The sequence below is a fragment of the Lithobates pipiens genome, unplaced genomic scaffold, assembly GCF_037356315.1.
Source record: "Lithobates pipiens isolate NorthernLeopardFrog02 unplaced genomic scaffold, aLitPip1_a1.2 Scaffold_18, whole genome shotgun sequence".
NCBI classification, from domain to species: domain Eukaryota; kingdom Metazoa; phylum Chordata; class Amphibia; order Anura; family Ranidae; genus Lithobates; species Lithobates pipiens.
In genome coordinates this window covers 353968621-353996619 of record NW_027507758.1, presented here as the reverse complement: position 1 = coordinate 353996619, position 27999 = coordinate 353968621, and the positions used below count along the sequence as shown (strand labels likewise).

At 45.0% G+C, this 27999-nt stretch overlaps 1 protein-coding gene across 1 annotated transcript in view; it reads left to right on the top strand.

The window, feature by feature from the left end:
* LOC143986717 (uncharacterized) overlaps positions 1-27999 on the top strand; it is a 90720-nt gene that overhangs the window by 59572 nt on the left and 3149 nt on the right. The window contains exons 18-22 of the mRNA XM_077485121.1: positions 12610-12750; positions 12905-13161; positions 13628-13712; positions 15978-16343; positions 25738-25849. Coding sequence (XP_077341247.1) covers positions 12610-12750; positions 12905-13161; positions 13628-13712; positions 15978-16343; positions 25738-25817 — 929 coding nt within the window. The 3' untranslated portion in view covers positions 25818-25849. The remainder of the gene's footprint in view (positions 1-12609; positions 12751-12904; positions 13162-13627; positions 13713-15977; positions 16344-25737; positions 25850-27999) is intronic.

Genomic DNA, 27999 nt, shown 5'->3' with positions numbered 1-27999 from the left:
GCCATCAAGCCGGCGTCTGACGTAGTCGGCCTGATGCGGACAAAAGGAGCGCTGTTGCGCATGCTCACCAATGGGACGAGACTGAATAAGCCTACAAATCCCATAATGCCTCAGGCATGTGGGCGGAGGAAAGAGGGGAACGATCGATGCCTTCGTAAAAGGCGAAGGCATAGACGAACGCGACCACCAATCCGACCGCCCAGTCAGGCGTAGAGGCAAAAAACGATGGAAAAAAGGGTCGGAACAGAATGGCAAAAGAAATGGCCAATCCTTCCGATCAATGTAAGGGGAGCGTCGCAGCGCTAAAGAGGGGCAGTGGCACACAAGGCGCCTATGCCCCCGGGCGTCCGTGCGAACAGCACTGATGGGGAAACCGTAGAGGTGGACCATTCGGGTGGGAAATCATAAAAGGGAAGGACAAAAAATATTTCTCTAAAAGCTGCACATAACAGAACATAGTAATATCATAAACATATAAACATATACATGATGTATTTTTATACTCAAAACAAATCAATACAGACAAATTTCAAATAATACAATAATACAATAAAACAATAAGAAAAAAAAAAAAAAAAAACGTTCACTTATCCCTTTGCCGGTGTTTCAACCCTTTGGACCTAGGCTACTGTCCATGTCTCTTTCTATATGTCTGCATATGTCTGAATTCTATGCCTTGGGATGCGAATGTTTAACTCTTTGCGTATATCTATATGCCTGAGGGTTTGTGTCTTTATAACACTCAGTTTATGATGTACACACCACCCTTTTGAGATACACTTTTTTATCTACTTTAACTCTTCTAATCTTCGTTTTGTTTTCTCTTTGATTGGCCACCCAGCTGGTATTTCTGTGCAGGTGTGTCTCCCTGAGTGCTCAAAAAGATTTTTTTCAAAATACGAGCGTCCCCATTGCTTACAATTATCCAACCTACGTAAGTAATACATTTGAAACTAAAATATATCCTTGTACTATTTTTCTCAATTTTTATACTTTAGAGGGTTTTTCACCCCCAAAAGGCTGTTTTATTTTAGCAACCTTAAAATTAAGTTAGGTATTCAAAGAACTTTAAATCATCCCAAAATTTCAAATTTGGTTTTTTACTATATATCCCTTTTTCTATCAGTTTCCTTGGGTTGGCTTTTTAGCCCCCTGCGATTCAGCACTGCTGCGGCTAACCCCCGAGGTGGACAATCCCACTACTTTACCACCAACGTAGTGGTTGAAGGTGGGTTTGATGTGTGTTTGTGTGTGGTTTCTCTTTTTTTTTTTTTTTTTCCCTATTTCTGCACTTATGAATTTTGTGATATACTTTATTATTATTTTGTATTTTGTATTTTCGGTCTAGATCTTGTTCAAACATTCACACATCCCCTGAAGAAGCAATCTAATGCGAAACATGTCGGGACTATGTGTGCTTGACGAGAACAACCACTGTATTGCATTATTCTGAATCTTTTAAGCATATATTGCTACTGATTTTAACCTCAAACTTAATAAATTTTTGTACTACTAACTTTGTACTTTAATTAATTGTACTTTGCTAATTAGCACCGCAAAAATCCCTAATCTCCCTTCCTGTCCTTTGATTCATGTTTCACACAATAACATTATTCCTATCTACTACAAACCCTGTAGTATTTTCCACATCATCAAATCCTCATACAGATTCACCAGGTAAATGCCTTACAATATATTTGATTTTTATGATGTAGGTTTCTGCAATTGAAGTCTTGAAGAGGAACTGCAGTCTGCTCACATAATTTGTAATAAAAACATATTTGCCATTTTGAAGCTTCCCTCTAACCACTTTGTATATTATTTTATATATACAGTGATTCTGTACTTGCCAAATATGCTGCTGAAATCTCTCTCCGCTAAGTCTGGCTGCATCCATTTTAACTGAGGGCAGCTGAGGCACACCTCCAGCTCTGCAGCCCGGAATCTCTGATTTGTCCTCTTATGACTTATCCCCCTTCCTGGCAAACTCTCACAAGAGTGAGAGAGAGCTGTGCATGATGTCATAAGCCTAGGCTTTTTACCAGACAAGAAACAGGAAGTGGGCTGTATAAAGTATTTAATGGCAGAAAAAAATGTTTTACTATCCAAAGTTAAAACAAGGGCAGAAGATTTAATAGATGGAAAGTTGGAAAACTTACTGAAGGTCCGCTTTAAGGTAATGTGTATATTGTATCTGTCAAAAAAAATTTTTTTTTATGTTTTACAAAACTGGTAGCTATAAAATACCATGAAGTGCATAACACTCTTTGCTTAACATTACTCTTTGCTTCAGTAAGGAAGCCCCATATTTATAAATAGGGATGAGCCGAACATCTCCTCCCCCCCCCCCCCCCCGGTTTGGTTCGCATTAGAACTTGTAAACAGACAAAAAAATTGTGAAAACACAGTTAAAGTCTATGGGACACGAACATGAAAAATCTAAAGTGCTAATTTTAAAGGCTTACCGTGCCTTGCAAAAGTATTCACCCCCCTTGGCTTTTTACATATTTTGCTACATTACAGCCTTTAGTTTGATGTTTTTTTAATCTGAATTATATGTGATGGATCAGAACATACAGGCATACTCCACTTTTAAGTGCACAATGGGGTTTATTTACTAAAGCTAGAAAGTGCAAAATCAGGTTCACTTCTGCATAGAAACCAATGAGCTTCCATGTTTTATTACAAAAGCTTAATCGAACAAGCTGGGGTTAGAAGTTCATTGGTTTATATGCAGAAGTGAGCCTGATTTTGCACTTTTCAGCTTTAGTAAATAAACCCCATTGTGTACTTAAACATGGGGTATGCCTGTAATAGTCTAAGTTGGTGAAGTAAAATTAGAAAAATATATACATAAAACTATTTTTCAGAAATAAAAAAAATGATAGTTGGCATGTGCGTATGTATTCAACCCCTTTGTTACGAAGCCCATAAAAAGCTCTGGTGCAACCAATTACCTTCAGAAGTCACATAATTAGTGAAATGATGTCCACCCGTGTGCAATCTAAGTGTCACGTGATCTGTCATTACATATACACTCCTTTTTTAAAGGCCCCAGAGGCTGCAACACCTAAGCAAAAACACCCACCGCAAATTCGCACGGGACCCTTTTTTTGGTCCGCAGCAGAATCGGATCGCATGGGTGTTCACACCATGCGATCCGAGTTTGCAGATCGCACTGCGATATGCGAACTGATCTGGGGGTGTCATTAACATTTCACTGACACTCCCAGCAGTTCGCATATGGGGTCATTTGTGGGGGTTTTGTGCCATCTTGGCATTTTATGGCCTTCAAAACTGTAATAGGTAGTGAGGAGTGAAGTCAAAAATTTACGCCCTTAGAAAGCCTGAAGGCGGTGCTTGGTTTTCGGGGCCCCGTACGTGGCTAGGCTCCCAAAAAGTCCCATATATGTGATATCCCCGTACTCAGGAGAAGCAGCAGAACTTATTTTGGGGTGTCATTTCACATATGCCCATAGCATGTGTGAGCAATATATCATTTAGTGACAACTTTGTGAAAAAAAAATAAAAAAAAATAAAAGTTTGTAATTTTCCCGCAACTTGTGCCAAATATAAAATATTCCATGGACTCAACATGCCTCTCAGCAAATAGCTTGGGGTGTCTACTTTCTAAAATGGGGTCATTTGTGGGGGTTTTGTGCCATATTGGCATTTTATGGCCTTCAAAACTGTGATAGGTAGTGAGGAGTGAAATTACAAATGTATGCCCTTAGAAATCCCGAAGGCGGTGCTTGGCTTTCGGGGCCCCGTACGCGGCTAGGCTTCCAAAAAGTCGACCACATGTGGTATCCCCGTACTCAGGAGAAGCAGCAGAATGTATTTTGGGGTACAGTTCCACATATAACCATGGCATGTGTGAGCAATATATCATTTAGTGACAACTTTGTGTAAAAAAAAAAAAAAATTTTTTTGTCATTATTCAATCGCTTGAGGCAAAAAAATAAAATATTCAATGGGCTCAACATGCCTCTTATCAATTTCCTTAGGGTATCTACTTTCCAAAATGGGGTCATTTGGGGGGGGGGGTTTGTACTGCCCTGCCATTTTAGCACCTCAAGAAATGAGATAGGCAGTCATAAACTAAAAGCTGCGTAAATTCCAGAAAACATACCTTAGTTTGTAGATGTGACAACTTTTGCGCAAACCAATAAATATACAGTTATTGACTTTTTTTTTACCAAAGACATGTGGCTGAATACATTTTGGCCTAAATGTATGACTAAAATTGAGTTTATTGGATTTTTCTAATAACAAAAAGTAGAAAATATCATTTTTTTTCAAAATTTGCGGTCTTTTTACGTTTATATCGCAAAAAATAAAAATCGCAGAGTCAGTCAAATACCTTTAAAAGAAAGCTCTATTTGTGGGAAAAAAAGGACGCAAAATTGCCAAATTGTAAAAAGACCTCTGGTCATTGACCAGCAAAATGGTCCGGTCTGAAAGTGGTTAAGGGGGTGAATAGTTATGCACATTGACTTTTTCAGTTTTTTTGTTCTATTTTTTGTTTGCTTCACAATAAAGAAAATAAATCTTCAAAGTTGTGGGCATGTTCTGTAAATTAAATGATGTAAATCCTCAAACAATCCATATTAATTCTAGGTTGTGAGGCAGCAAAACACGAAAAATGACAAGGGGGTGAATAATTTTGCAAGGTACTGTATATACCTGTTATCACCATAACAAGTGTTTGGGGACCCGGGTACTGTCCAGGGGACATGTATCAATGCAAAAAAAGTTTTTAAAATGGTATGTTTTTTCAGGAGCAGTGATTTTAAGAATGCTTAAAGTGAAACAATAAAAATGAAATATTCCTTTAAATATCATCCCTTTAGTCTGCTTGTAAAGTAGAATTTTTTCCTTGTTTAGAAAAGTACAAAAAATTTATTTCTAAAGGAAAAAAATGTATTTAAAATTGCTCACGGCTGTAATGTATTGCCAGATCCTGGCAATATACATAAAAAATCATTTAAACAAAACAGCGTGGGTTTCCCCCCACCCAAATCCATACTGATATTAAGATGAACTCCATGCCAATTGTTTTAAAAAAATGGCTATGAGGTCCACTCCCCCCAAATCTATACCAGACCCAAAGGGCCTGGTATGGACGGGGGGAACCCATGCGTTTTTTTTCCTAATTCTGTCATAGGGCTCCCCCTAACCACTTCGATACACTATATTGTATAGTGTACACTGCACTATATACCCTGCATTGTATTGTATACAGTATACTACACTGAGGGCACTATATACTCTGAACTGCAGTATATTATTATTATATATTATTAAGATGTATTTAAAATGTATTGTCACAGTGTCTCCCAGTTTTAGTTCTCCTGTTGCCCACTCTAAAAGACATCAGTTGAGACCAGTTTTGGTAGTAAAAAGCTTCCTGTAAGCAGGGCTGGACTGGTACAAAAATTTGGCCCTGGACTTCATCCAGACGAGCCCACTTTAATTTTGCAAACAAACACAAAAACTGTTTATAAAACTATACGCAATTGTGCAAAAAAACATACGTAGTATAACATAAGGAATCCTCACTAACCTCTTTTATTATTTCACTTATTCTCCTCTGTATTTTTACTCATCTTTCTCACATCACTGCGTGAAGTTGGGGGCGAGCCGCGCAGCCATTACTTTGTCACTGAAACTGGCCCACTGAGCCATCAGCCCACCGGGAAACTCCCTGTAGTCCCAATGGCCAGTACATGCCTGCCTGTAAAGGTGTAAAGAAGTATTTGCAGAGTGTGGATATGTTTGCCAGTGAAAGGTCTCTGTGCAATGCACAGACAATTGCCTGGGGGGGATGTGCTCACTCTGCAAAGACTTTATCAGTTATGGGGATGTACGCTCATGTGTCTCTGAGTGTCTGACCAGTACATAGGGGGACTATGGCGTGTCCCTGCAGATAATCTCCCATTGACAGGAATGGTAGGATAATCCGGGTAAGCATTGTTCTCTGAACAATGCAGAATAAGGATCCACGACAATGGAAATACGGAAGTCTTTGAGTGTGTTTTGGTCGGGGACAGCGTTCATGATTTCAGACAGCAATAAGGCTTTCTTTGTCTAGCCGAAGAGCATGGCTTACAAGGACAGGGGGCAGGAAATCATACACATTGCCACTGGCCAGACATGCCCATAAACTCCCCTAGTCATTGGTCATTGGTTGAGATTTGTATACCTCCTCCTGCTTGAAGGAATGCCTGTACTTGATTGGCCGATTGTGAAGCTATCAAGCCTCTATTGTTAAGTACTATAAATAAACAAAGCAGAGGAGAGTCTACCTGTGGAGCTCAGCTAAGGATGTGAGGACAGTGGTCATGGCTGTGTTACTTGGGAAGATACGGGTGTACTAAGATGCTACCAAAAGGCTGAAAGGTCGCTTATTTAGTGCAGAAGACATGGATTACATGCAATGTATAGAGAAATTTCCACGTCAATATATACTATACAAACTGCACTATATACTCTGAACTGCAGTATATATTCTTTTTTTTTTATAATTGTAATTTTTATTAAATTTCAAAGCAAGTACAATATAATCGAGCATTGAAATAATCAATAAGCAGAAGTGAATATAGGTTATAACATGAACGTTAACTAAGTGGTAATAATTCGTAAATGAGTAGCATGGTAATATTTCACAATATCCGGAGCGCCCAGATCTCCCCGATCTCTAGGCGCAAATACCACTGAACTGGCAAAGCGGTGAGACCTGTCAGTCCATATCAATTTTAAAAACCGTCTTTGGAGAAGTTTAAGCTGTGGGGTTGGAATAGCAACTGGCAGTGTCTCAAAGTGGTAGAGCAATCTGGGCAAGACTGACATTTTAAGGACGTTGATCCTGCCCAAGAGGGACAGAGGGTATTTGGACCAGGTCAGTAGGGAATTATTTATGTCCTGGAATAGGGTGGGGAAGTTTGCACGAAACAGGTGGGAGTATGAAGGAGTCAAAAAAACACCCAGATATTTTAGTGAGTCATTGCACCATCTATAAGGATAAGTTTCTTTCAGCCTAGAGAGTTGTGTAGCGGGTATGTGTATGGGTAGAGCTTCAGTCTTTGAGGTATTAACTTTGTAACCAGAGATACCCCCAAAGGATGATAGTAGCTTATCTGCCAGGGACAAACCTGGTCTCTGTGAATAAGTTTGGGGGCAAGAACTGACAGTCTAGAAGCAAGGATTTTCGTAAATATCTTGTAATCCGAATTTAGAAGGGCTATAGGCCTATAATTATCTGGGATGGAGGGGTCCTTATCCGGCTTGGGGATCACTGAGATGAAGGAGTGTGAAAAATGAGGGTGGGGAGGGGTGCCCTCTAGTAGAGAATCGAATAAAGTGAGCATGTGTGGTCCCAAAATGTCCAGATAGGTTTTATAGTAGAAATAGGGGAGACCATCAGGGCCAGGAGATTTATGCGAAGGCAGCTCCTGTATAATAGCTGAGAGCTTGTCTGCCGTTACTGTTTTATTTTTGGTCCTCTAAATCAGTTGACGAGAGCTTGGGTAGTTTCAGGTTGGAGAAAAAGGACTTACATTTCTCTTGTGTAAAGTGGAAGTGGTTTTCTGGGGATAGACAGTTATAGAGTTTATGGTAAAAATCACCAAAGGTGTTTGAGATTTCACGAGGGCAATGAGTCTTAGATCCGGCAGGCCGGGAGAGAAACTCAGGTAAGGAGTTGAATGTGCGTGGACGTAGTTTATTAACTAACATTTTATGGGGTTTATTGGAAAATGCATAAAATTTCTGCTTCATCCAGAGCAGCGATTTGGCTGCCTGGTCGAGTTGCGCTGTTTTAATCTGTTCCCTGAGTAGAATGAGTCTCCGCAGTCTCTCCACCGTGGGGGAGCCCAAAAGCCTCCGCTCCGCTGAGAGAAGAGCAGAAGTTGGAGATCAAATGTATTTGATTCTGTCTCTCTTCAGTCTAGAGCTCACCGCAATGCAAGCACATCTAAAAACGGCCTTGTGGGCTTCCCACAGGGTGGAAAAATCAGAGACCGACCCTCTGTTTAGTTGGAAAAATTATGCGAGGCTATGCGCAATGACAGAGCGGGAGCTTTCAGATTGTAAGAGGTGATTATTAAGGCGCCAGTGGCAAGATCTTGGGTAGGCCTGGGTGAGCAAGAGATCTAGGGTAATGGGGGCATGGTCAGACCAGGTAATCGGCATCACCTCAGAGTCAACCACATGTGGAATGAGAGGGGCAGATAAGGAAGTGATCGAGCTGTGAATACATTTTATGAGCTGGAGAATAAAAGGTAAATTGCTGAGCTGTGGGGTGTTTAATCCTCTATGAGTCGAAAAGTTGGTGGGATCTAATAAGCTGACGGAAGGAGGTAGCTTGAGAGGCAAGCTTCTTGGAGGGTGTTGAAGAGAACAGTGTTTGTCCATCTCTAGAGGGGGACATAACCAAGTTAAAGTCCCCGCCGACTATCATAAAGGGCTGTGATGTATAATGGGAAGAGTCAAACAGGCCACTAAGAAAGTCAATCTGACCAACATTAGGAGCATACAGGTTGACGAGGGTTAGAGAGGTGTTAAAGTATTGGCAGTCTAGGATTAGGTATCTACCATGGGGGTCTACATGGGAGGTTTTAACCTTAATGGGGCATGACTTTTTGATCAGAATCGCAACACCTGCCCTGCCTGTGGGATCGGAGGCTAGGAAGGAGGTGGGGAAGTCTTTGAAGGCAAACTTAAGGGAGCCATCAGCTTTAAAATGAGTTTCTTGCAACATAATCACGTTTGCACCAGAGGACCTGAATTTCTTCAGGGCCAACCAGCGCTTACGTATAGAGCCTAGGCCCTTTACATTGTATGACAAAAGCTTTAAAGCCATAAGAGCGGTCTAGGTGGGTAAGCATATGTAAGTACCTGGAGGTTGCAGTACAGCCGAAAATAAGTAACATTGGACCAGGACTCCAATCGATAGAATGTGTCATTAGTGTCAGTTATACCCAGGCGGTGGGGAAAGATTAGGTATACCCAGAGCCAGGATAACCTGAGGCCATACCAGCCTATGTAGTGCATAAGTAAACAGTGAAACTGAGCTATAAGAATGGACACAGTAGAACAAAAAACGTTAAAAAGAAACATTAACAAAAGCGTCAGAAAAATAAAAAAGAATAGAACATCTTGAGAGCCTGAGGGAAACATGTACCTCAGGGGACCCAGGGTATCAACCCAGGCCAAGAGGGGACCTTGTGATGTTGCAAGTAGGAGGTGAACGGCCGAAGGTTCCTGCGTTTAGCCAGGGTGATGGGAGAGAGGTCACTAAAAATCTGCAATTTCACCCCTTTATAGACAATTTGAGGATGGTTGCGTGTGGATTGGATCAGTGTCTCTTTTCTTTCAAAGAAGTGGAACAGGACAATAACATCTCTGGGTCTAGCTCCTGCAGGAGGTTTGGGGGCCAGAGAGCGGTGGGCTCTATCAAGGCGCCAATCTATGTCCACGACCGTGGGGGCCAGGGTGTATAAGAGGCCTAGGAGATAAGCACGTAAATCATAATCTCCCACAGTCTCTGGGACACCTCTAAAGCGCAGGTACTGGCGTCTCTCTCTATTTTCCAGGTCCTCCTGTTGCAGCTGTAATTGAGAGACTGAGAGGCGCAGGTTGTGGTTGTCCTCCTCAACGGCCTGGACATAGCTGACCATCTCATCAAATGTATTTTCGAGTGTGTCCACCAAGCTGGTTAATCTCCTTTCTCAGTTCCACCGCAAGTTTATTTACCTCGGCTGAGACATTAGTTGTGATCTGTTGGAGCAAGAGATGTAATTTGGCATCCAGTTTGGCGTCCAAAATAGCAGGTGTAAGGATCCCCTGCGGTGGTGGCGGACCCAGGTCAGAGGCTTGGGGAACAGTAGCTGGGGGGATGCCAGAGCCCTCCATTCCCAGAGGCGAGTACATATTGGAGAAAGGATCCGGAGGGGGATGGGAGGGTGGAGGCTGGGATCTGGTAACAAAGCGGTCCATAATAGGCCCTGTCTGCTGTTCAGGGATATGTTTGTAATGTTCCTGTTGCTGACCAATTTTTCCCATGGGGTGCTTTGGTACTGTAATGAAGAGGAAAGCTTACCCCCGGAGCTTTTAGTAGCTAGTGTTGCTTTGCGGGGGTCGTGGGGAGCAGATAGGCCCTTTAACTCATTTAAAAGTCACATTGATTAAAGGTGGTGAAGGTCATATTGATAACTGATGATGGATGCAATTGATTTCAGGAGAATCCACTCCCTCCTCACACTATTAGGCTGTGGTATTAGTAACTGTAAGGTGCTGGGTGTAGCAAGATGGCCGCCTACACCCAGGATAGGCCGAAGCCAGGGCCTTGCCTAAAATTTACCAGGGCAGTATCAGGGGAGATTGGCTGGGCCTGCTCAGGACACACGTAGACCTCAGCCCCCCTATAGCATACAGAAGCAGCGCCCACCCGGCGGGGGGGAACTAGGAGGGGGGTCCAAAAACAACCCATGAGGGGACTCACTGGGCCAGAGAGAGTCAGAGTAGGGGGACCCCAGGTGGCTCCCGTTTGGGTGGGCCCAGCGACCGGGTGTCTCCTCCCCGGGTGTCCTGTCACCGCTGACGGAGCGGTTCTCGGCGGGCTCCGTAGGCAAGCGCGGTGCTCCTGGAGGCCTATTAGGCCGCAAGATGGCGGTCGGCGGGGCGGCCGATAGAGTCTGCAACGGGCTGAATCACGCGGCCTACGGATAGCGGATCTCGACCAAAGCCATATGGGGCTGTAGAGGGAGGCCCGGTGGACAAGATGAGCTATTTTGCGGGAGACCCGAGCCTTCCAGAGAGGAGGATGGCTGTGGATTTCTATACAACTGGCGGAGCACTGGCAGCAAGCGTCCTTCCTCAGTTCCCACCGGCCACGCCCCCCCCCCCCGCAGTATATATTCTATACAGACTGCACTATATACTCTGCTGAAAAATTGGGCCTTAGGTGTTGGTGGTGGCAGAACACGGTAACCCCTCTCAGTTACTCTTGTTGGGCGAAAGAACTGCCCCTGCTGTTAAATATTATTTCAGAGGCTGCTTGCCATCTTTTAGTGGCCTGCAGGCGTCTGCCACTCCTTGGAGGCCTTCCGGACATGAAGCTTCATAGGTTGCCACTGGAGTCCTTTTCCACTGCTCCACTCTTCCACTCCTTCCTCACGACATCACAGAGCTGGTGGATGTTAGAGACCTTGCACTCCTACACCTTCCATTTGAGGATGCCCCACAGATGCTCAATAGGGTTTAGGTCTGCAGACATGCTTGGCCAGTCCCTCAGCTTCTTTAGCAAGGTAGTGGTCTTCTTGGAGGTGTTTTTGGGGACATTATCATGCTGGAATACTTCCTTGCGGCCCAGTCTCCAAAGGGAGGGGATCAAGCTCTGCTTCAATATGCCACTGTGCATGTTGGCATTCATGGTTCTCTAATTCAGCCCAGACCATGACACTCTCACCACCATGGGTGAGACAATGGTGTAGTGGTTAGAACGGGTCACTGGTTTGAATCCCAACCACAACACTACCCGCTTAAAGTTTGCATGTTCTTCTTGTGCCTGCGTGGGTTTCCTCCCACAGCCCAAAGACATGCAGGTAGGTTAATTGGCTTCTGTCCAAAATTGTCCCTAGTATATGAATGGGGACCTTGGATTGTGGGCTCCTTGAGGGTAGGGACCGATGTGAGTGTGCGATGTACGGGGACAATTGTAGACACTCACTCAGGTTGAACTGGATGGACTGGTGTCTTTAGTCAACCTTACTAACTATGAAACCATGCTTGACTGTAGGGAAGACACGCTTGTCCTTGTACTCCTCACCTGGTTGCCGCCACACACGCTTGACACCATCTGACCCAAACAATTTTATCTTGGTCTCATCAGAACACAGGACATGGTTCCAGTAATCCATGTCCTTAGTCTCCTTGTCTTCAGAAAACTGTTTAAGGGGTTTCTTGCACATCATCTTTAGAAGAGGCTTCCTTCTGGGACAACAACCATGCAGACCAATTTGATGCAGAATGCGGCATATGGTCTGAGCACTGACAGGCTGACCCCCCACCCTTTCAACCTCTGCAGCAATGCTGGCAGCACTCATACGTCTATTTCCCAAAGACAATCTCTGGATATGATGCTGAGTACATGCACTCAACTTCTTTGCTCGACCATGGCACAGCCTGTTCTCGGTGGAATCTGTCCTTATAAACCACTGTATGGCCTTGGCCACCATGCTGCAGCTCAGTTCCAGTGTCTTGGCAATTTTCTTTTAGCCTAGGCCATATTTATGTAGATCAAAAATTATTTTTTTCAGATCCTCAGAAAGTTCTTTGCCATATATACTAGTCTGACTGTATATACTGTAGATATATTTGATAAGCAGAGAGATGTTTGACAATATTTTATTTATATAATTAGGTTAATCAATACATGTGCAATGCATATACAGTATTTTAGGATTTACATAAACTTCAAACTGATTATTTCAGTTCTACATGTGTGTAATTTCTGCATCGATTCAACAAAAATATTTTTTTCAATGTACTGTATTTAATAACACTAATCAAAATGCTAATATTTTTTTTTTTTATCACCCTATAAAGGTTTTTGCCTTTTAGACTGTTCTTTTGATGTGAGCTTCTGCAACTGGAAGCAGTCAGTGGCCGATAACATGGACTGGATACACTGGACAGGCTCAACATCTTCTTCTTTTACTGGACCTTCATATGACCACACAACAGGATGTAAGCACTTCCTTCACTAATTAAATTCTTATTGAAATAATGTTTGTACTTAACATTTAACTTGTCCTATAATGAAATTAAAATCTTGAGTAAAAACAAAAAAAGTATCACAACAGTGATTTATAGATTGATAAATTGATTTCGGATTTTTCAGATGGGTACTATCTCTACATTGATGGGCAGTTTTCACAAAAGGGAGACTTTGCAAGACTGGAGAGTCCAACTAATTGTTTCAGTGGAAGACATTGCTTGCAATTCTGGTATCACATGTATGGAGTTGCACAGTCCATGATGCTGAGGGTGGCAGTATTAAGAGAGGAAGGCTTGGAATATGTAACCAGAATAGAAGGAAATAAGGGGGACATGTGGCATGTAGAGAACATTTTCCTGCCTGACAGCCAAATTATCCAGGTAAGAAATTAAGTATTTTGTTTGTTTTGAGAGGATATGAGAACCACCACCACTTTCAAATAAAAGAAAATGATGGCAAATTAGGAACAAAGGTACTTCTCAGGAGGCCACAAGTGCCAAGGCTTCAGGTCTTACTTTTTGACAGTCAAACTGTGATTCCATGTTCTAAATATTTATGTTGAACTATCCGAGCTTCCCTTTAGCTCAGATGATGCATACTTGACCTGGGTTCACTCCCCCACACACCTCCACCCATCCCCCCTTTTTTTCTTTACTTTTTTTAATGCGGATCCTCACTTTACTCGAGTACTGTACCATGGATCAATTATACGCATGCTGAGTTATCTACTGTATTGTTTATTGAAAACCTAATAAATCTTCTTCTTCAAAAAAAAGAAAATTATATTTGCATCCTATAATTCCTATAAAGATATAGTTTATTTATACATTTGATCTATTTCAACAGATTATTATTGAAGGTGTTAGAGGTGAAGACGTCCATAGTGATGTTGCCATTGATGATATCTCTTTCTTCCCAGGATACTGTTCTGGTAAGTCATGTGATCCATTTATAGTTCCCTGGCCTTTCTTTGGACTTTATCTTTAAATTATAGTGTATAAAGTTTGAGCATCACTGTTCATACAATTGAAAATGTCATGAAGAATTGCTTGTATAGTTCAGTTGATTTAAAACCGAAGTTTACATGATGCATTTTGTCTCTAATGCCGCACACACACGATCGGACTATCCGGCAGACTTAGTCCACCGGACTTTGCAGCGGAGGTCCTCCAGACTTTCAGAACGGGCGGACCTGCCCACACACGACTGGACTTTTCCGTTGGACAATCCGCCGGACTATGGTGGGAGTCTGCCGAACTTTTGAAATGAACAGACTTGCCCACACACGGTGAAAAGTTTTCTTTTTGAAAGCGGCTCCAGGTAGATGGAATTAGCAAAGGAAGTCAATGTTGCCGTCTCCATTGGCAAGATTGACACGTCGCTGGCCCTGTCACCTGGTATGGACCTAAAGGGGAAGCCCTACGCCAAAAAAATGGCATGGGGGTCCCCCCAAAGTCCATATCAGACCCTTAACCGAGCACTTAGCCTGGCCAGTCAGGAAAGGGGGTGGGGACGAGCGAGTCCCAGCATCCTCCGCAGTCCCAGCATCCTCCGCAGTCCCAGCATCCTCCGGGACTGTGACATCATAAGGGGCAGGGTTAACATGTGACATTACCCGGTGACCCCGCCCCTTGTCCCTATATAAGTTGCCACAGTTGCGTCCCTGCCATTGCGGCCAGAAAGAGCGTTGTATCAACATCACAAGGAAGAAGAGAAGAAGGCGGCAGCGTCAGCAACAGAAGACCAGGCCAAAGCTAGTGAAAGAGCTAGCAGAAGATAGCGGAGGCCTGGCAGAAGAACCGAAGAGGGGGATAAGACCCCCGAAGAGCAGGATAAGACCCCGAAGTCAGAAGAAGACCCCCGGATGACGGTGACAACGAAGAAGAAAGCCGGACTCCTCCGCTAGTAAAAGAGCTAACAGAAGATAGTGGAGGAGTCTGGCGAGAAGACCCCACAAGACGGAAGAAGAGAAGACCACCGGAGCTGTCCAATAAATTAATTTAAAAACTTGAGTTGTGTTTTTTTTATTTACGCTTTTTTTCACCAGGTGAATGGGCAGGGGTACATTGTACCCATACTCATTCACATAGGGTGGGGGGGTCGGGATCTGGGGGCCCCCTTATTAAAGGGGCTCCCAGATTCCGATAAGCCCCCTCCCACAGAACCCCCAGAGTTTTCGGGAAGAGGCCCTTGTCCTCATCAACATGTGGACAAGGTGCTTTGGGGTGGGGGGCGCAGGGCCCCCCTTCCCCAAAGCACCCCCCCATGTTGAGGGCACATGACCTGGTACAGCACAGGAGGGGGGGTGCTTGCTCATCCCCACCCCTTTCCTGACCGGCCAGGCTACGTGCTCGGATAAGGGTCTGATATGGACTTTGGGGGGACCCCCACGCCTTTTTTTTCCGTGTGTGGGCAAGTCCATTCATTTCAAAAATCCAGTGGACTAGCACACAGACGGGCGGATTGTCTGCCGGACCGCCGAGTCCGGCAGATCATTTTGAGTCAAAACTTCTTTCTAAGTCTGACGGACTTTTGGGGAAAAAAAGTCCGCCGGAGCCCACACACAGGTGGATTGTCCGGCAGACTCTGGACCACCGGATAGTCCGATCGTGTGTACGGGGCATAACGTATACCGACTACCACAACCACTACAACATCAAAACCATCAGGTACATACAATAGCTATAATTTTCATAGTCAGCATTTTGCATTAACACTATCTGATATTGCTCACAGAAAATTGTAATATTACAAAAATTTACATTATTTGACTACTGTATATCTGAATGTGTATACATTTTAATTACATGAGAATTTTCTTTTGAATTCTAGAGCAGGCTAAAAATATTTACAGCAAAAAATATGATCCATTTCCTTTATGTACCAATACCCATACTTCTGGCTTAAATATTTTCTAGGTGCCTGACCCGGAAAAGATATAGAGATAAATAAATTCCGACACATTTATAATTCTCATTTATAGCATGCATATTCTGGGTCTGAGATTCAAAAGTGTTACAGTCAAAAACAGCCAGGCAACTAACGTGTTTAAAAGAGGGCTAGCAATGTCAGCCCCAAGTGTTTGTCAATTATTATTTTTTTCCATATACAGAATATTTGTCCTATGACGCTTTTTACTCTTACTGATATGCTTTGACTTACCAAGTATAACCCAACATTTAAATTTTCTGTTTAGGTTCTACAACAACTGCTTTCAGTGTTTCAACTCCTCATTTAAGTAGTTCCTTTGAAACATTCACCACAACCTCTACTAGCAGTACAACATCTACTGCAACATTTACTACCACAATGGATACTCCAATGTCTACTATGACCACCACTTCAACCTCTTTTGTGTCTAGTCTTCCCTATTCTTCCTCCACCACAACCACTCTACCATATCTATCGTCTACCACCACCAGCCCACCCTCTTCATCTTCTGTTACAACATCCACACCTTATCCTATCTCAACCACTACTGAATCTACAATAACATCATTTCTCTCCACTGCAAGCCCAAAGGCATTTTCCACACCATCAAGTCCTCATACACCTTCACCAGGTAAATGTCTTTGATTTATCTATATATATATATATATATAATTTTACAGTGGCTTCAAAGTAGAATTCCAAATTCCAGGATAAACCTAACTAATTTTAAAATGTTCCCTCCCCTCCTATTCTTACTAACTTGTGTAAGAAAGATTTGTATACTTACTATACCTCAGGTCCAGTAACGTCATGTGTTCTCCCCTGTGTCAGCCTATCACAGAACATGGTTTATTGTGTTCTACAAAACTGGTTAATATAAAATATTCCAAAATGTAGATTTTGGTGTTTTAAATACTTTTAAGTGCAATGGAGGGATTTGGTGCCTTTTAGACCTAAGATCTCTCCACAAAGAGTACCTGCCACCCCCTATTACTGTCACAAGGGATGTTTACATTCCTTGTGACAGTAATAAAAGTCATCAGATTTTTTTATTTCTTATAAAGAGACAGTGTAAAAAATAAAAAATAATATAAATAATAATAAAAACATTTTTTAAAGCTCCCCCCATCCCTGCGTGCTCCCGCACCAAAGAAAATGCATACGCAAGTTGTGCCTGCAAATATGAATGGTGTTAAAATGATACATGTGAGGTATTGCAGCGATCGTTGGAGCAAGAGCAATAATTCTAGCAAAAGACCCCCTTTGAAACTGTAAACTGGTAACAGTTAATAAAAAATTAAAGCGTCACCTATGGAGATTTTTAAATACTGTAGTTGGTCACTAGGGATGAGCTGAACACCCCCGGTTCGGTTTGCACAAGAACATTCGAACAGACCTAAAATTCGTGCGAACTTTAGTACCCCATTGAAGTCTATGGGACTCGAACGTTTGAAATAAAAAGTGCTAAAACTGCTTGTGGTTTTAATGTAATATCTGGTTCCGGCAATATGGATGAAAATCATTGAGAAAAATGGCATAGGTAGCCCCCCCCCCCCTTGCCCATTACCAGCCCCTTTGGGTCTTGTACGGATATTAAGGGGAACCCCGTTCCCATATTTAAAAAAAGGCGGGGGGGGTCCCCAGGCCCTATATACTCAGAACAGTGTAGGTTTGTTGTGTTAAGTAGAATCTGTTTGTAATTTTGAACTGGTACATTTTTATAGTGTAGCTCCAGTCAAAAAATCTATTTTTACGTTTTTTGGAAAACATAGAGAAGGGTTATCACCCCTGTATAATTTGTTTTGCCATCTGTCTTTTTTCATCTCACTTCCTGTTGTCTCCTTCCGTTTGCAAATAGGAGACATTTGTAAGTTGGATGTTTGAAAGTAGGGGCCTGCCCTATATGCTCTGCTGAAATTTGCACCTAAGGTGTTGCCACAACACTGTAAGCCCTCAAAGTGACTCTTGGTAGGCGCTGGAGAACCCTGCTGTGAAAAATGATATCAAGAATTGTAATTACATGCCATTGTTGAACAGTAATAGAAAAATAGGGCCTTTGGTGGTTGTGGTGGTGGTAGTAGTGCTGGTGCCACAACACTGTAAGTCCTCACAGTTACTCTCGGTGGGTGCAGGAACGGGCTCTGCTGTGAAATACTATATCAAGAATTGTAATTACATGCCCCTGTTAAACAGGGGCTGAAAAAATGGGCCTTAGGCACTGTTTCCTGTTGCCACAACACTGCAACCTCTCCCATATACTCTAGTTGGAGTGCAGGAATGAGCACTGCTGCAAAGCATTGCATCAAAAATTGTAATTAAATGCCCCTGTTCAACAGGGGCTGAAAAATTGGGTGGGTGGCATCACCCAGAACCAAAAATGTTCGTCCAAGATATCAGCGGAGGAGGAAGAGGATAAACAGTCAACATAACAGGACAGTCACTCAGCATCAGCAAAGGCAGTCTTGAAGGGATGTGATATTTCAAAAAAAATTATTCGGTTACATCAGCTTCAGGTGCTTGGTAGCTGGTGGTGATCCAAGACTGATTTATCTTTATGAAAGTCAGTTGATCAACCGAGTCAGTGGACAGGCGCACCCTGTGATCGGTTACAAAGCCACCAGCAGCACTGAAGGTGCGTTCTGAAAGAATGCTGGATACAGGACAGGCCAGTAGCTTAAATGCATACTGTGCTAGCTCTGGCCAGTGATCCATCCTCAAGACCCAGTAAGCCAGAGGATTTTCGATGGGAAAGGTGTCCAAGTCTGACTTTGCCCCTAGGTATTCCTGCACCATGTAAATCAGACACTGGTGATGGTTGCTGGAACCAATCATACCTTGGGGCTGCGGGCTAAAAAATTGTCTGAATGCATCGATCAGACGGCCACCTTCTCCACCGCTCCTTCTGACCGATGCCTCAGCAACACGTTGTCCAGGACCAGGAGTTTGTAACCTCCCAGTCTCTGGGAATGCGTAGCACAGACCATTCTGCAAGGCCTCCCAGAGATGTCTCATCCTCTGCTCCCTCTTCTATGGCAAGATAAGGTCTGCAACCTTACCCTTGTACCATGGATCAAGGAGAGTGGCCAGCCAGTAATGGTCCCTCTCCTTGATCCAAAGAATACGAGGGTCCTTCCGCAGGATTTGCAGGATCAAGGAGGGGTATTCGGTCCGGAGTCCTCTGGGTCACTAAGGACAACATGATCCGCAGCTACCTCCTCCCAGCCACGTACAAGTCCACGGGTTTCTTGGGACTGTAAATCATCCCTACAAGACTGCTGCTGCTGATGCTGAGTGCCAGGCCCCACCTCCATGCTGACACAATCATCCTCCTCGTCCTCTTCCTGTGTGATGGGTGGGACAGCAGGAACACTGTCTGGATAAAGGGGGCCTTGAGAGGCAAGGAAGTCCTCTTCTTCCTGCCTCTGTTCTGCCTCAAGTGCCCTGTCCATTATTCCACGCAGCGTATGCTCCAACAGGTGGACAAGAGGTACAGTGTCACTGATGCATTCACTGTCACTGCTCACCATCCCTGTGGCCTCCTCAAACGGTGACAGGACAGTGCATGCATCCCTGATCATGCCCCACTGGTGTGGTGAGAAAAAACCGAGCTCCCCTGACCCTGTCCTGGTGCCGTAGTTGCACAGATACTCATTGATGGCCCTCTGCTGCGTGTGCAGCCGCTGCAGCACGGCCAATGTTGAGGTCCACCTGGTGGGCATGTCACATATAAAGCTGTTCTTGGGCAGGTTCAACTCCCTTTGGAGCTCAGCCAGCCGAGCACAGGCATTAAATGATCTGCGGAAATGCACACAGACTTTCCTGGCCTGCTTCAGGACATCCTGTAAGCCCGGGTACCTGCCCAAGAACCGCTGCACCACCAGGTTAAGGACGTGAGCCACACAGGGCACATGGGTCAGTTGTCCTTGTTGGAGGGAGGAGAGAAGGCTGGTGCCATTGTCGCAAACCACCAATCCTGGCTTAAGCTGGCGTGGCGTCAACCACCTCTCGGCCTGCCCCTGCAGAGCTGACAAAATATCTACCCCAGTGTGGCTCCTGTCCCTCAAACAAACCAGCGCAAGCACGGCATGCCATTGTTTTGCCTGCGTACTTGCGTAGCCCCTTGAACGCCTACGGAGCACCGCTGGTTCTGAGGACAGATCACTGGAAGAGCCTATGGAGGAAGAAGAAGAGGAGGGGGTGGAGGAGAGAGGTGTGTCACAACCAGTAGTAGCATTTTGGAGGCGTGGTGGCCTCCAACACTACTGCATCTTGGTCTGCATCCTTCCCAGCTGCTAGAAGAGTGACCCAATGGGCCGTGAAAGATAGGTAACGTCCCTGTCCATGCCTGCTGGACCATTAGTCATCAGTAATATGCACCTTACCACTGAACGCTCTGTCCAGCCAGGCAAGGACATTACCTTCCACATGCCGGTAGAGAGCCGGAATCGCCTTCCATGAGAAAAAGTGTCGTTTGGGGACCTGCCACTGTGGAACCGCACATTGAACAAATTCACAGAAGGGGGCCGAGTCTACCAACTCGGTAGCAGTTGAAGTGCTAGCAATTTAGCCAAGCTAGCATTCAACCACTGGGCATGTGGATGGCTGGGAGTGAACTTCTTTCTACGGTCCAGCAGCTGGGGCAGGGAAATTTGCCTGCTACAATCGGACGTGGGTGTACTGCTAGCAGAGTGCCCGCAAGTAATGGGCTGTGACACACCTAATTCTATACCTTCATTCCTCTCAGTGCAGGTTTCAGACAGGACTGAAGGTCTAGTGGGGTTGGAGATCTCAGCTGATGAGGAGCAAGGAGAGGTCTGCTTTGTTCTTTGGTGTGGGTCTTTGAGGTAAGCTTGCCAACGAGGTGCATGACAGGTCAACATATGTCTGGTCAAGCATGTGGTGCCCAAGCGGCTGATGTTTTGGCCACGTGAGATACGCTTGAGACAGATGCTGCAAATAGCAGCGGTGCGATCTGATGCACTCATCTCAAAAAAGGCCCACACCAAAGAACTTTTAGAATAATGCACAGAGGCAGCGCCCTGCACAGGCGGAGCTCTGCGGTGCGATTCAGTCGGTGTGCTGCCCCTAAGCTGGCCCCCAAAGGGCATCCTGCCTCATTGGAGATGTGCCTCCTCCTCCTCCTCTCTCCTATCAGGCACCCACGTGGAGTCAGTGCCCTCATCATCCCCTACCTCTTCATCACTGGAGCAAACCTGGCAGTATGCTGCAGCTTGTGGAACATGATTGCTGTCTTTCTTGAGCATCCCCTCTCTCTGCACTCACGTTACTGCCTGTCACGTACCTGGTGGTGAGAGCCCGGAGTGCAGGGAGCGGCCTCTCGTAAGCCTCTGGCTCGAGACCCCCTGGGAGTGAGAACAGGGGTTCTGGAGGGCAGAGGGCACAAGTGCCAAGTCCGTGTAGGTGGGCCTGGTCCAGGAACTGGCGTCAGACAGCAGTGGAAGAAGACAGGTGACTCTGGAACGGCTGGAGGTCAGCAGCTGGCAGCAAGCAGGTGGGCACACCGGAAGGGCTGACAGGCAGGCGGCAGGCAGCGGTGGTCACAGAACACGGACTGGAACAGCAGGCAGAAGCGGGGTAAACACAAGCCGGGTCTGGCAGCAGAGGTACCGAAGGAGCAGGCAGAAGAATAGTCAGGAGGTCCGAAGGTCAGGGCTGGCAGCAGGCAGGATAATCAGGAACAAGCCGAGGTAGATCAGAGACAGGAACAATCAGGTAATCAGAGGCAACTCTCAGGAACGCTGTAGACAGGACAGCAACGGGCCACTAGAATGAATCACTTAAGAAGCCTTCTGGGCGCCAAGGGCGGTCGCACGGCACGTCCGTTCGCGCCCACGTCAAACCGTGCAACCGACCGTGACCCCGCGCACCCGCGTGCGCACGTTTGCAACCCTGCGCACCCGCGTGCGCCCGATCGTGCCTGCTCGCACCAGCGTGCGTCCGTTCGCGTTAACGCGCGCCCGGGAAGACCTATCAGCGCTCAACGGACCAACATTGTGGGTAAGTCTTCCACGGGCTGCTGGGACTCGGGACCGACCATGACACTGCCTTCCTCTAGCTGAGTATCATCATCAGAGCCTACAAAACACTGGGCATCCTCCTGGAGCATGTACCCAACACTGTGCTTAAACAGTTTGGGGGACTCCTCAGGAGGACGTGGTGGGTCTAAGGAAGGAGTCACTGATGATGACATTGAGACGAGGGAAGAGGATGCATTGGCAGCTGCTTTGCTAGTACCCTGAGCTTGGGTGAGAGAGGATGAGGAGGATGAAGAGGGCTTGGTCATCCACTATACCAAGTCTTCGGCATGATGCGGCTCAACACGTCCAGCTGCCAAAAATAAGGACAAGCATGTCCCATGGCTGATGACGATGCACCGCATCCACGACCAGCACTGTTGTCTCTAGACACAGAGCCTGCTTGCCCTCTTTTATTGGCTTGTGCCTTTCTTCCTCTCCTTGTTGGCCTTCCAGACATGGTAATGGCCTGCAGGGAGTTGGGGAAACCAGCAATTGGGTAGTGTATATTGTGCTGGAGGCACAAAACACCCACTAACTCCTGCAGATGCCTTTATTATAGAACCCAAGCAAATAAAGGGTAGATATCGGTGTATACTGTGCTGTGCTGGAGGCACACAACACCAACTAACTCCTGCAGATGCCTTTATTATAGAACAGCAGCAATAAAGGGTAGATACAGGTGTATATTGTGCTGTGCTGGAGGCACACAACACCCACTAACTCCTGCAGGTGTCAGATGGCTCAATTAGAGAAGAGCAATAAAGGTAGATACAGGTGTATACTGCGCTGGAAGCACACAGACAACACTCACTAACTCCTGCAGATGGCTGATGGCTCAATTAGACAACATCAACAAAGGGTAGATACAGGTGTATACTGCGCTGAAGGCACACAGACAACACCCACTAACTCCTGCAGATGGCTGATGGCTCAATTAGAGAAGAGCAATATATGTAGATACAGGTGTGTACTGCGCTGAAGGCACACAGACAACACAGACAAACTCCTGCAGATGGCTGATGGCTCAATTAGAGAAGAGCAATATATGTAGATACAGGTGTATACTGCGCTGAAGGAACACAGACAACACCCACAAACTCCTGCAGATGGCTGATGGCTCAATTAGAAAAGAGCAATATATGTAGATACAGGTGTATACTGGGCTGAAGACACACAGACAACACCCACTAACTCCTGCAGACGCCGCAACACTACACAAGGCCGCTGCACTGGCGGCATTATATAGTGCGGGGCGTGTACTACACAGCCTGAGCTATAATTGGCCACAGGTATCCTGCCTTTGGCCAATCATGGCTCTCCTCGCTGCCGGCGCTGTGATTGGCCAAGCATGTGAGGTCACAGTGCATGCTTGGCCAATCATGAGCCAGCAATGCACTGCAATGGCGCAGTGCATTGTGGGCCGTGAGCACCACACGAATTTGGCGCGTACAGCTCATAACGTTGGTATTCACCGAATGTGCGAACAGCCGATATTCGAGTCAAACATACGGTCGACTCGAACACCAAGCTCATCCCTATTGGTCACCATTTCAAGAGTGTGCGCAATTTTAAAGCGTAACATATTAGGTATCTATGTACTTGGCATAGCATCATCTTTCACAATATCCCAAGCATTTTTTTTTCAATTTCTTTATTTTTTCTCCTTTTTTTCCTTTTAAACAAGAATGGAAACTTATGCCACCTACACTCGTAGCAGACTGTTCGCCGGACTTTCCGAATGAGCGACTTGCCCACACACGGCACTTTTTCAGCAGACTAATACGGCGTACTAAGTCCACCGGACTATCCGCCGTACTTTTGAAATGAACGGACTCGCCCACACACGCAGACGAAAGTATTCTCATTTTGAGCGTGTCTCCAGGTAGCCGGGGCCAGCGAAGGAGGCGTCGCTGGCCCCGTCACCTGGTACAGATTTAAAGGGGAATCCCTACGCCGAAAAATCGGCGTGGGGGTCCCCCCCAGGTCCATATCAGACCCTTATTTATGCGAACGCGCTACCCAGCCGGCCAGGAAAGGGGGGGGGACGAGCGATGCTGGGACTGTGACATCATAATGGGCGGGGACATCATCCGGAATGTCCCCATATAAGTCGCCGTACGCCGCTTCTCTGTCATTGTGACTGGAGAGAGCGACGAGGCAACATTTCTAGAAGAGAAGAACAGAAGGCCAGAAGACACCGGCGACAGAAGACCGGGCCACCGCTTGTAAAAGAGCTAGAAGAAGGCGCGTTGGCCCGGCAAGAAGAACCAAAGAGGGGGGACAAGACCCCCAAAGAGGGGGACAAGACCCCCGAAGTCGGAAGAAGAGGGCAGTGGCGAAGAAGAAATATGGGCTCCTCCGCTAGTAAAAGAGCTAGCAGAAGATAGCAGAGGAGTCCGGCGAGAAGACCCCCGAAGACGGAAGAAGACCCCCGGAGCTGTGCAATAAACTATTTTAACCCTTGTGTGTTGTGTTTTTTTTTTTTTTACCTTTTTTCACAGGTGAATGGGTACATTGTACCCCATACTCATTCACATAGGGTGGGGGGGCCGGTATCCGGGGGCCCCTTTATTAGAGGGCTGCTGGATTCCGATAAGCCCACGCCCGCAGACCCCGACAACCAACGGCCAGGGTTGTCGGGAAGAGGCCCTTGTCCTCATCAACATGGGGACAAGGTGCTTTGGGGTGGGGGGCACCCCCCCATGTCGAGGGCACGCGGCCTGGTACAGCTCAGGAGGAAGGGGGGCCGCTCGCTAGTCCCCACCCCCTTTCTTGGGCAGCCGGGTAGCGTGCTCGGATAAGGGTCTGATATGGACCTGGGGGGGACCCCCTCGCCGATTTTTTAAGTCCATACCAAGTGACGGGGACAGCGACGCCTCGTTCGCTGGCCCCGGCTACCTGGAGACGCGCTCAAAATGAGCGGACTTTTCTCCAGGCGGGAAAAGTCCATTCATTTCAAGAGTACGGCGGACTGGCACACACGCGGCCAGATTGTCCGCCGAAATGCGAGACCAGTGGACAGATTGGAGTGCAAAAATACTTTCTTAGTCCGCCGGAGCCCACACACTGGGGGATTGACTTTTCCACCGGATTGTTTGATCGTGTTTACAGTCTTTCCAAATGCTTTTCATTGCATTTTCATATACAGACATAAAATATATCAATTCATCATATTTCCTTTGTCTCAGGCTTTCCTTATATTATAGTATATACAACCAAGGAAAGAGCTAAATTGACAAATTAGGGAGCTAATATTTGGGGTCGATAACGAGGTAACACCTCCCTCTAAATTCGGCCCCCCATAACCTATGTCTGACCCCGGGTTGGCGCTATTCCAAACATTTTTTTTTTAGATTCAGTGAATTTTTTTTTTCCAAACAAAATACGCTTGAAAGACTGCTGCGCAAATACCGTGTGGCATAAAATATTACAACAATCATCATTTTATTTTCCAGAGTCTTTGCTAAATCTATCTATCTATCTATCTATCTATCTATCTATCTATATATATATATATATATATATATATATATATATATATATATATATATATAGATAGATATAGATATAGATATAGATATATATATATATATAATGTTTGGGGTTCTAGGTAATTTGCTAGCAAAAAATACTGATTTATCTTGTAAACAAGTGTCAAAAATAGGCTTGATCTAGAAGTGGTTAATTGCAGTAATCTAAAGCAACCAATCAGAGGTCAGCTTTTTAAGAAATTAACTGTTTCTGCATGTTATTGCACTTAATGAATTTGCAGTTGAGCATTACATTTGCCCTCGTGCTGCATTAGCATACATGTCTCAGTAGATCTCAGCAAATAATTATTATTTTCTTACCATACATTGCATACCTAGTCATATTGCTATTTTGTAGAGTCACTTTGTGTATTGTGTTACTTGACACATATTTATTTTATTGTTAAACTTATTCTATTTATTCTATTCTAATAAATATCTGATTGTTGTCTTATAGTGATCAACACAGTTATGTACACTGCAGCTGGCATTGTGCTTGGAATCCTTGCCATCAGCTTTGTATTTATCGTTGCATAATATCGCTTATTGTTTCTACAGACAAAGTCTAGGTAGGTCTTTTTCATGTTTTTTTGTAATTTATATTGTATATATATATATATATATATATATATATATATATATATATATATATATACACACACACTCTCTCACAAAAGTGAGCACACCCCTCACATATTTGTAAATATTTCATTATATCTTTTCATGTGACAACACTGAAGAAATGACACTTTGCTACAATGTAAAGTTGTGAGTGTACAGCTTGTATAACAGTGTAAATTTGCTGTCCCCTCAAAATAACTCAACACACAGCCATTAATGTCTAAACCACTGGCAACAAAAGTGAGTACACCCCTAAGTGAAAATGTCCAAATTGGCCCCAATTAGCTATTTTCCTTCCCTGGTGTTTTGTGACTCATTAGTTTTACAAGATCTTAGATGTGAATGTTATCGCTCTCACTCTTTCATACTGGTCACTGGAAGTTCAACATGGCACCTCATGGCAAAGAACTCTCTGAGGATCTGAAAAACATTTTTTTTGCTCTACATAAAGATGGACTAGGCTAAGAAGATTGTCAAGACCCTGAAACTGAGCTGCAGCGTGGTGGCCAAGACCATGCAGCAGTTTAACAAGACAGGTTCCACTCAGAACAGGCCTAGCCCTGGTCGACCAAAGAAGTCTAGAGCTTTTGCCCAGCATCATATCCAAAGGTTGTCTTTGGGAAATAGATGAGTTGAAGGGGTGGGGAGGTTGAAGGGGTGGGGAGTCAGCCTGTCAGTGCGACTATACGCTGCACGCTGCATCAAATTGGTCTGCATGGCTGTCGTCCCAGAAGGAAGCCTCTTCTAATGATGCTGCACAAGAAAGCCTGCAAACAGTTTGCTGAAGACAAGCAGACTAAGGACATGGATTACTGGAACCATGTCCTGTGGTGTGATGAGACCAAGATAGTCTTATTTGGCTCAGATGGTGTCAAGGGTGTGTGGCAGCAACCAGGTGAGGAGTACAAAGACAAGTGTGTCTTGCCTACAGTCAAGCATGGTGGTGGGAGTGTCATAGTCTGGGTCTGCATAAGTGCTGCCAGCACTGGGAAGCTACAGTTCATTGAGGGAACCATAAATGCCAACATGTACTGTGACATACTGAAGTAGAGCATGACCCTCCTCCCTTCGGAGACTGTGCCACAGGGCAGTATTCCAACATGATAACGACCCCAGACACACCTCCAAAATGACCACTGCCTTGCTAAAAAAGCTGAGGGTAAAGGTGATGGACTGGCCAAGCACGTCTCCAGACCTAAACCCTATTGAGCATCTGTGGGGCATCCTCAAACGGAAGGTAGAATAGAGCAAGGTCTCTAACATCCACGAGCTCCATGATGTCATCATATAGGAGTGGAAACCTGTGAAACTCTGATGAACTCCATGCACAAGAGGGTTAAGGCAGTGCTGGAAAAATAATGGTGGCCACACAAAAAAATATTGACACTAGGCCCAATTTGGACATTTTCCCTTAGGGGTGTACTCACTTTTGTTGCCAGCGGTTTACACATTAATGGCTGTGTGTTGAGTTGGGAACAGCACATTTACACTGTTATACAAACTGTACACTCACTACTGTACATTGTAGCAAAGTGCAATTTCTTCAGTGCTGTCACATGAAAAGAGACAATAAAATATTTACAAAAATGTGAGGGTTGTATTCATTTTGTGAGATACTGTGTGTGTGTGTGTATGTGTGTGTGTGTGTGTGTGTGTATGTGTGTGTGTGTGTGTGTATATATACACATATATATTTCCAAATATCCCCTCTTTTTCACATGCCCATTGTCTTTCTCCAGCTGCACACCAGAGCAAACACTCACATAATGTCTACGTGTCTCTTTGTTTTTTTCCTATTTACCTGTCATGTGACTTATTTTTTATTTTTTATTTTGTATTTAAAAATGAACTCCAGTCAACATTTGACATACATGTATGTTAACTGTCTTATATTTTTTTGTTAAGCCACACCTATGATTTCCACCTTTCTTCCAGACGGCATGACCAGGAGTGTCGCTGCTCCTTTCTGTGTTAGGCTGGGTTCACACCGGAGCGATGCGGGAATGCCGCGAATCCGCGGCGTTTTCCCACATCGCATGCCTCCCGCCGGCAGTTCACACTGCCCTATGCGGACTGCTGGGAGTGTCAATGAAATCTT